This window comes from Anas platyrhynchos, chromosome 2, assembly GCF_047663525.1.
Source record: "Anas platyrhynchos isolate ZD024472 breed Pekin duck chromosome 2, IASCAAS_PekinDuck_T2T, whole genome shotgun sequence".
Lineage (NCBI taxonomy): Eukaryota > Metazoa > Chordata > Aves > Anseriformes > Anatidae > Anas > Anas platyrhynchos.
The window spans coordinates 8,263,940-8,274,332 of NC_092588.1; the positions used below are offsets into that span (position 1 = coordinate 8,263,940).

At 42.2% G+C, this 10,393-nt stretch overlaps 1 protein-coding gene across 12 annotated transcripts in view; it reads right to left on the reverse strand.

Moving 5' to 3' along the window:
• Nucleotides 1-9,897, reverse strand: part of PHF20L1 (PHD finger protein 20 like 1) — a 55,006-nt gene extending 45,109 nt beyond the window's left edge. For 4 of the 12 annotated variants that reach the window (XM_072034300.1, XM_027452726.3, XM_072034299.1 and 1 more), the window contains exons 1-2: nucleotides 9,635-9,797; nucleotides 8,524-8,629 (exon numbers count right to left, since the gene is read on the reverse strand). In XM_072034300.1, coding sequence (XP_071890401.1) covers nucleotides 8,524-8,606 — 83 coding nt within the window. In that variant the 5' untranslated portion in view covers nucleotides 8,607-8,629; nucleotides 9,635-9,797. The other 8 variants (XM_072034297.1, XM_072034291.1, XM_072034294.1 and 5 more) reach the window with 7 other exon arrangements.
• Between the last annotated feature and the right edge of the window lie 496 nt (nucleotides 9,898-10,393).

The window sequence follows — 10,393 nt, forward strand, 5'->3', positions numbered from 1 at the left end:
TGTAAACCTGAAACACCCACACTGACTGAAGCGGGCATTAGCAGTTTGTGTTTTAACAATTCTAAAACCTGTGTTTATTTGAAGTGAATGCCTGTAGCAGTTTTTGTTAACTTGGGGATAGGTAGAACATAAAATTGTTTTTGAAGAGTACGTGCATTGCTTTTAACATATGAAGTGCTTCATTAAACTATCTGATTGATTTCAGACAAATCTGAGCAACTGATCAAACCCAGAGGTCAACAGAATACTTCTACCTAATGTAAGCTACTTATTAATTTGTAGATCAGCTTCAGTGATTGCTGCCATTAAATTTGATTCATATCAACTATGTTTTAGTAGTCATCTCTCTGCAACTGTGCATGCATTAAAATAAGTATGTCAGTTGAGGTATGGATCTTACTCTCAGCAAAGATGATATGTGCTCCGCAGAACTTACCAGGGCTGAGCTGCAAGTCTGAGGCATCTAATTTGGGGCATGGCAAAGATGCAACCTGAATTCTACTTTGTGAACCATAAAATTTGAGATTACATTTTAAGGAAAAAATGGTGAATTTCTCTAACTTCATCAACTACCATTCTGTCCATTTCTGTTTCACTGAAGTGATTTATTTAATAAAGCTGTAGTAGGGCAGGAAGTCACAAACTTACTACATTTTCCCCACCAAAAATCATTAGATTCCCTTACTTCCATTGTGAAACGCAGAGAAAACTGGAATGAGGCAGAATTCAGATCCTCCTACCCTTAACAAGAATATTGAAAGAGATTCAAAAGTGCAAAGAATCTGATGAAAAAAATGAATTTGTTTATCAAATTTTCTTCAGAGTTTATATTCTGGGTACCACAACAAAACAAGAAACAATTTCTTGTGTTCAAACAGCAAATATAATAGTAAAATAGAGGAAGTTACAGATGGCATAAAGGTAATAAAAAATGCATTGAAAAGAAAGGCCACGGCAAAAGGACAGCTGCCTTCCACTTTCATTAAGATGCAACCTGTTTTTCCAAACAAAATGCTGCTGTTGAGCAATAATAAAAGGGCAGAGCTTGAGCAACCAATTTCCAGTGCTACTGCACATTCCATTAGCCAGAAACGCATCTGACAGATACAGGAACCCTGACAACATTTTCCATTTCAAATATTTCTCTCCTAAACACTAAGGATGCTGATAAAGGAATGTTTAACACCATGTTCCAATTAAATATGGACATTTTCAGAAAGTCCAGACTTTCCTTCTTTCCTGGTAACTACAAGGGAAAGGGCAGTTAAAGCATGTCAAACTCAATTTGCTCCTTCAGCTTACTCATTTCTCCAGCCCTACTTTCTCAGCTGCACCAATACATACAGCTTCCCAACATCTAAACTTCTCAAAAGTGCAGAAAAAAGAAAACTCTGATTTTCTAGGTTATCACTGCAACTACTTCAGCTACATCTTCCTCTCAGATCAGAATGTATGGACTGTCAAACATCTTGTTGCATCTGTCTCATCCACACATTTCAGAAATGCAAAATATTTTCAGAGCCATCTCTCCAAGCTCCTAACATAGTTTTGCTAAAAAAACAACACCAAGATCTTAGCTTTAAACTTCAGACTCATTTCCCACCCCACTAACAAAAATCTTTTCACTGATAAGAAAAGAATTCTATTGGATATCTTTCAGAGGAGCAACGTGATCAGCCTCCTTTCACCTATAAAGTAGGTTGACAACAGTCAAAAAAGAGCAGTGAAACTGGAAACATATTTTATCAAAGCAGAAAGCAAAACCCATAGGTCAAAATAGGATGCCATTAGGGTTTAAGGAACTTCATTATGGTAAACTAGCATTCTGGTTTAACTTTTCTCTTCTTGAAGCCATGTTCAAAGCCAGCCACAAGACAGTTTCTCTGAGCCCTGACTGCTGACACTTCCATCTCCCAAAGACCTCCAAGGAAGAGACCCCACAACCTCTCTGGGCAGCTTGTGCCAGTGCTCTGTCACCTGCAGAGCACAGAAGTACTCCCTGAGGTTCATGTCGAAGCTGCTGTGTCTCACTTCGTGCCCACTGCCTCCTGTCCTGGCACTGGGCACCACTGGAAAGAGCCTGGCTCTGTAATTTCTAAGGCAATTTATAGTTACCACAAGAAATGCGTGAGTGACAACGTTACCTGAGACAGTTCAGCATAGAAGTAAAAGATGATATAGGAAGTATTTAATAGACTGAAGGAAGGAAAAACCCTTGAAAAGAGGACAGGGAGATCCCTTTGTAGGGAAAAGAGCTGAAGCACACAAGCCCTGAAGCTGCAGCAGTGACACAGCAGACACAACACTGGCGCTCTCACTCTACAGTCCAAAATCTCATGTTTACCAAATGCCAGCAAGAAGGGGATGCAGAACTATGGTTATGAAATTCAGCGACCATCAGCCAAAAGTCCGAATTCTCCTTTTTCTAGGCACGTGCACAGTAATAATTCCGTTATGGCACCGTGCTACAGCAGTTCTATTGCTGTATTTTTTGTATGGCCACTAAGTTTAAATGGTCATCAGCAGTAAAACTGTCACTCCAAACCCTGTGAGCAGACTGTGAGTAGACAAAAACTGTGAGGATAAACAAGCATAATATTGTATACTGTCCTGGAAAGAGAAAACTGGTTATGAGGGAGGAAGCAAAACCCAGAATATAGTTTAGAGACAAATATATAAGACTGAAGATAGTTTTAAGGAAAAATCAGCAAGCCAAGCATCAAAAGACTATTTTTATTTTACCTCCCTGTCTCTCCAATATATTAAAGGACAGCAAAGCTATCATCAGTTAATAAACAAAAGAATGCAAAATATAAAGCCTCATTAGAGATCACTCAGCAGAGAAAATCCAGGACCAGGTCTGTTCATCTTTAAGAAATATATTTTTTCCTAACAAAGACTTCTAAAAAACAGCTTTGCACTTAAGTCCACAATATTGGTTTTACATACCTAAAACTTCTAATAATCATACTACCATATGGTGACTTTATTCCAATAATTTATGCTTCTTCAATGTATGCTAGGATCATAGGATCATAGAATGGCTTGGGTTGGAAGGGACCTTAAAGATCATTCTGTTCCAACCCCCTGCCATGGGCAGGGACACCTCCCACCAGCCCAGGTTGCCCAAAGCCCCATCCAGCCCAGCCCTGAACACCTCCAGGGATGGGGCATCCACAGCTTCTCTGGGCAACTTGTTCCAATGCCTCACCACCCTCACAGTGAAGAATTTCCTTCTCATATCTAATCTAAATCTCCACTCTTTTTAGTTTAAAGCCATTCCCCCTTGTCACTATACCCCCTGACAATGAGTCCCTCTCCAGCTTTCCTGTAGGCCCCCTTTAGGCACTGGAAGGTTTTTATAAGGTCTCCCCGGAGCCTTCTTCAGGCTGAAGAACCCCAACTCCCTCAGCCTGTCTTCGCAGGCGAGGTGCTCCAACGCTCTGAGCATCCTTATGCTCCGGACTCATTCTAGTATGTCCGTGTTCTTCTGGTGCTGGGGACCCCACAGCTGAATGCAGGGCTCAAGGTGGGGTCTCACGAGAGCAGAGTACAGGAGGAGAATCCCCCCCTCACCCTGCTGGCCACAATTAGTGGTTTCAAGCTGAATAAATCCAAAACCTGCATTCAACTCCAGCCCTCAGAGATGGAAGATTTAGCAAATCTCTGAACTACTCAAGCTATGTATGATTGGTCATTAGGCAAACCAAAAATAACTTCGGATGGATTTAGCAACAAGACACTATCCTTGATATTCACTAAATTTAGCCACACAATGTGCCACACGTGTAGAAACAGAAATATTTCACAATGCTGATCCCATAGTGGAAAAAAAAAAACAAAACAAAGAGCATACAAGTTACAGAATTTACTATTGCACGTTTTATGCTGCACAGAAAGAGTCTTCTGGCATTACAGTTTTTGTACTTTTACTGAAAAAATAAACCCCCAAATTATATAAGTGTTTCGAAGGCAAGTATGTGTTTCCTGCCCATAAGAGACAAAATGGCAGCAACATTTTCAATACCAGGTTTTTAAAGCACGTACTCCACACCAAGGGATCAGAATGAATTTGATATACAGGGCAGATTTGCCAAAATTCATCCAGAACAAACTGTAAGAGTGCAACTGAACTGCAGAATACACTCAAATATTGAGAAAGTGGTCTTTATTTTTACGTAAAAACCACTACCACGCTCCAGCTCATTAATGAAAGTGTTGTTCCTGTAGTAAGGAATAATCTGCAAGGCTTGTTGGTTGGTTGTTTTTTTTAAAATAACGTGCAGGCATGCTGGAAGTAGCATTTCATAATCCCAAATAAAGTTTTATCCAATTATTTTTGTTTTCATTTTTTAAAAGACAGAGCAGGAAAACCATTACCACCTAACGACCTCTGCACAGTTTATATATTGCATGTTCTCCAGGCTCAGGTTCCAGAGATTCCACCTTGTAGGAACTCCCTAACATTTCTGTAAAGCTGTTAAACTTATATGGCTTATAAAATTTACAGTATGAAGCACAGGAGAGAAAACAATAATGCTCCAACATCCAAATATGAATAAGTAATGGGAAAACTCCCAGTTTTCATTTCCTGACGGTATAAAAATTCCCATTTTTTCCAATCCACCCAACACATCAGTGGCCACAAGGGCAGTGGTTTTCATTTTTCTATCATCTTCCTTTTGACTCTTCAGAAGTGACCAACAAGCAGCAAATTACCCTGAGAGGTGACAAAACTGTTATTCCCCACCATAAATCTGGATGTAAAAATACTGTGTAATTTGCCTAAGTTAAGTTACTTAAAGAAAGTCTAGAAACAGACACATACTTCCTGCCTTCACAATAATGGTATAAAAAGTGTTTCCTTCTGCCTCATCGAGGATAAAATAGCAAATGTGCTCCATTCTGACCTCTCCACAAATAGTCTTCCTGCATCTGAAAAGTCTGCAAAGCCTATTTCTACCTCCCCAGCTTCTAGCCTACATTATGGCAATACAAAGCAGAGCCTTCAGTCCTTTCAAATACCCCAAATACCCCAGTCAACTGAAATCCAAAGCAAGGACTGAAAAATAAGATTTCTCAAAGCCTTACAGGCAAAGACCTTCGTACTGGGGGAAGTAAATGAAGGAAAGTAAAAATAAAAGAAATAATGAAACATACCAAGTCAGATTGCTGTTATTCTGATAACTGACCTATCCTGGTGAGCTGTTTCCATTCCAGGTCTGCTGAAAGGGCCTATTCTACCTTCTTTACCTAACTTACGACTTAGATTTTTACACAAAATTAACGGAAATTACTGTCTCAGAAAAATAACTTTTTCAAAGCAATACCTGGCATTTACAGGACAACCAGTAAAGAGCTGAAGGAACAGAATTCACAAGAATACAAAGATAGAACTATCTTTAAATACATCAACTTTACACATACTGTGTCCTACTCACAGGAGGTGACAGCTTAAGAACCATTCTCACAGGTAGGAACATACAGAGCGGCAGTTTTACTGCTGTGCCATTTGTCTCGGCTGTGAGAAGTGCAGAGCACTTGTCCACATCTCACTATTTATACGGGTTTGTAGGATAACTCAAGATGTAAGGAACCTCATAATTCTCCAGTCCAACCACCCACTTGAGGCAGGGTGAGATACGGCATCCCAAAAGGTTGACCAGAGCTTTATCCAGCCTTGAAAACCTCCAACCCTAAAGACTACACAGGCGCTTTGGGCAACCTGCTCCACTGCCTGAATGCCCTAGTGGGGGAAGAATATTCTCCTTGTACCTAGGCTGAAACTTGAAGTGAGAGTTGTCTCTTGTTTTCTCACCTCCCCCTACTGTGGAGAGCTTGGCTAAATCCTCTTGATGATCTGTGTAGGTCCAGAAAGGCTGGCAGTGGGTCTCCTGAAGCCTTCTATTCTCCAACTTGAACATGCCCACGTTCCTCACCTTATCCTCCAGGTCCCTGATTACCTTTCATCTATCTAATAATTTTCTATTGACAGCCAATTCCATCTCACTTACTACTTGCCAACAGATGCTCACGTGGATTTTGTTTAGAGCTGCATTTCAGAGCTTGCTTTGCCAAATCCAAATTTAACAAGTGGTACAAACTCATTATCTCAGGTGACCTCCCCTGAAACAGCATACCGTGTTTTTTGGTTTCTAAGGAAGCAACTGCAGTTACCTCCAAAATGAAGCAAAACACCACCAAAAACACGCTCACTGACAGGCTGCCTTTGTTGATTTTTTTCCCCATGCTTTCCCCTGCTTGGTACTTGCACATGCCAAATGACATCACTGACCCAAACACTTCTTCATGTAAAGGTGCCTTTTTTTTTTTTAAGCAATACATAGTCCAGGTACACAAGATCATCTCCAAAATTTAAGAAATTCAAGCAGAACACTAGATTTCATGAGGTGAATTTAAGCAACTTCTGAAAATTTACCACCTGCAAAAATGTCTCAAAAAGCAAAACTCATATAGCAAAACTTTACTAATTCTGTTTCTCTACAAGCATTTCTTGATTAACGTTTAAAATTTATTATTATGGACATCAGGTCTTTACATGACAGAAGGCTTTACGAAAAATGAAAAGAATGAAACCCCTTTTATATGCTATTTTTGAGCAAGTGTTTATCTCACTTTGCTGCTTGTACAAAGAAGAAGGAGCTAAGCTACATTATTGCTCTTCATTTTCTGCTTTGTTAAAAAAAAACACAATGATTTCATGTACGCCAAGCAACTTTGTTTTCTTTGGAGTATGTTCTATTTCTGCATGCAGATGAGGGGACCGCATACAGCTTATATATAGAAAGGATTTAAAAAACATCCACCACCCCCTTATGCAACAGTTAAACAGCTAAGAGTGTGTCACCCTAATAACAACGCGACAGTAAGCCTTCTCTAGCAAGCTCTTTGGTTATGTGCATGAATGTTATTTCAGTTGACAAAGAGCCCTGTTTTAATTGCTACTGTAACTGCAAAAAATTAATATTAACTTCCTGCTCCCATGGCATCACAGATGTTTACACACACGTAAAACCTGGCCTGCCTACCTACTGGTCCAGATGGCAAATCGGTTCCTAGAAAGTTCAGAATAAATCCTACTCTGCCTGAAAATAGCAGGCACTCAGCTGTTTACCACAGGTCTGCCACATGGTCATACAAACCATGCACAAAAGTACTCCAGAACTGACTTGGGACCCTTCCTTGTGGAAGAGCTGGACAGATCTAATATGAACTATACGCTGGGGATATTCTGCATCTACCTTTGATACAACCAAGCTGAAGCTCTTTCTACATACTAACATTTGTTACCTTGTTATATTAGCCAGTTGCTTTTGTCACAGGAGGTTTTAAAAAAGGATCTAATAAAGTTATATTCTTTTTATACCACTATTCAGTTTCCTGATCTTGGCATTCAGTTAAAGAATCAGTCATTTGAACCCACCCTCCCCCCCACAGCAACAAATAAGAACAAGAACTGTTCTTTAAATCATATTTTCCTTTAGAAACTGCTTAGTAAAACAAATGCTTCTGCTGTAATTAAAGCCCTACAAATAAATGTTTACTCCAGTAGTTACATGCTCTGTATAAAAAAGTTGGGTTAAACGTGTAAATTATACACATTTCTGTCACATACTTTGGAGTTAGCAGGATCAGATATTTACATGAACATGAGAATCCTCAATTCTCCAAAATCTTTTCATCAGAGAAGTGGGGCCAGTCTCTCACATCTCCTAGCACTGATCAGTATTGACAGCAGCTAACAAAAAACTTCTGTATAAACTCCCAGTGTCATTAACTTTAACCAAGCCAGAGTTTTTTTTCAGACTGAAATAGAATGGCCAGCACATCATGAAACTTGCATTAAGTAAAGTTTGGCTAAGAATTTGTCTTTCAAAACAATGACTCCTTTGACAATACATGTGCCATGTAGTGGGTCCTCGTTCCCCACTATTGTGTGTCCTACATTTCCATTTTATACTCTTGGCTTTTACAAAATGCCTGGATGGTGCAGAGGCTCAGTTCTAAGCACGTTATTCCTCCAGCTGACTAATACAAATACAATCATACTTTACCTGTTCCATTAACTCTGTTTAAGGATTTTTTTCTTTTTTTTTTTTTAGGCTATATGAAGTACAATAACTGAACATGAAAATTCACTTGTATGCCCTCAAACTTAAAACAAAGCAAGCCTTTAGTGACAGAAGTTTGCCACATTAACACACAGGATCACGTTGTACACAACCCTGGCATTCCATGCTATGCTGGAAATGCTCTATGATTACTACGGCCACATAAGCAACTAAAAACAAACAAAATAAACAAACAAACAGAGATGTTTTGTTTGATTTCTGAAGAGAGGATATTTTCCTAAAGCCCAGTAGTTCTAAACAAAATACTCAGTCATAAAGTTCATATGCGAAACAGGCAATTATTAGGTGCATCATTTAGATAGGCATTAAAATATACAGTGTAAACAAAATAATTTTCCTCTTAACAAATACTGTGCAAGGTCTTCCATACCATTTTTGTAAATAATCCAGTGCCTCCAAACGAGCACCAATCTCAAATGTGATTCCAGGACGATTTGGAGGCTTTTTACTCATCTTGATACTTTCTTTTTCACTACCTTCAGAGGGAAAAAAAATATATATTAAAGTATGTACTGTTGTTTAAAATATGTCACTGACAACAAACACATGGCAGAAGTTGGAAACAGATGTGAAATTTGCATCCTGAGTTTCCATTAACTCACTTGGTTTTCAGAAGTGCAATCAAGTATGACAGAAAGCATTTAAAAAATTCCCTTTTATTCAGATTTCTCCCCTCCCCTAAAAATAATCATCAACTTTAAGTCTAACTTAATAATAATAATAATTTTGTCCATCTCTGAAGTGGTACTGCACTGTAATTTCTTGCTGTGTTTTTTGGAGCTTATCAATTACATAGAGTCTGCAGGGAAAATGACAAAGTTCACGGGGAATGCATATGGAAAGATAAACACGGCCTAAAAGATGAGATCAAAGTCGCAAAAAAAAACCACCAAAAATAATTAAAAAAGGGACGGGGGAGAGAAGCTATCTTCAACCTTTTTATACCATCTTGAGTGTTGTCCTTACCGCTACGTAAGTTTCCCTCGCAACTGCCTTTTAGTATTTCTGACAGCTCTGTCACTACTAGGAAATGTTTTTCTGCCCGACTGCTGTCGTTGTTATCGCGACTCCCCAAGCTCACTGCTTTCAAGACCAGGCTGGACAGGGCCTTGGCCAACCCGCTCTGGCGTGTGGCATCCCTGCCTGTGACAGGGGGCTGGAGTTAGAAGACCTTTAAGGCCCCTTCCACCCCACACCACCCCATTACTTATTACCACGGAGCAGCAGCCGGCGGGGAGGCAGCCTCCTGAGGGCTGCCAGCCTGCAGGGCCGGACCCCCCTGAGCTCCCCCCTCAGCAGGGGGACCCGGGGCTGGGGGGGGATCCCTGGCGCTGCAGGCACAAAGGGGGCTCGGCAGGGCGGGCCGGGGATGGAAAGAGCTGAGGGAAGGGAAGGGAAGGGAAGGGAAGGGAAGGGAAGGGAAGGGAAGGGCCGCCGTGAGGGGCCCGCAGGAGCCCTGCGCCCCCCCCCCCCCTCCTTACCGCCTCCTCCGAGCCCCGAGGCAGCCGGCGGGGCTCCGGCGCCGTCCCCCTCAGGCCTCGCCCCCCGCCGAGGTGTCCGGAGCAGCGGCGGCAGCCGCCCTCACCCTCGCCCTCCCGCCCTCCTCTGCCTCCCTCACGGCCCCAGCCCCATCCTCCCCGCGCCCCGCCGCCGCGTCACCGCTCCGCGACGGCACCGCGAAGCTCGCCTGGGCGCCGCCATCTGCAACCCCCGCCCCTACCCCCGGCACGTGATCAAGGAGCAGCCACCGCCGCCTGACGAGGGAGGGGAGACAAAGGGAAGGAGCCGCGCGCATGCGCGGAGGTGGCGTGGGGGGGGGTGGTGATTGACAGCTCGCTGCTGCCCCCCCCCCTTGAAGGGAGGCAGCGGGGGGAGGCTGGGGGTTGAGGCTGGGGGTGTGCTCTCCTAACTCACCTTTTTTTTCCCCATTTTTTCCCCTTTTTCCGTTCGACTTTTTAACTTTTTTCTTCTCTCCCCGTCCCACTGGGGTGGGTGCTTGGCTGCTGATGGCACCGACCCACCACAACGCCCGCCATGAGGCTGGGGAGGCTCGAGGCAATGGTACATGGGAGCCTGCCCGGCTGGATTTATACCCAATAAAGCTGGATTTGTACCCAGTAAAGCTGGATTTGTACCCAATAAAGCTGTTTCTTGCCAGTGCTGGTCGCAGCACTGACTTAGTCTCTTGCTTTCATGGTGTGTGTTAAACTACAGGGCTGCTGCTCAGAGCCTCTTGACAG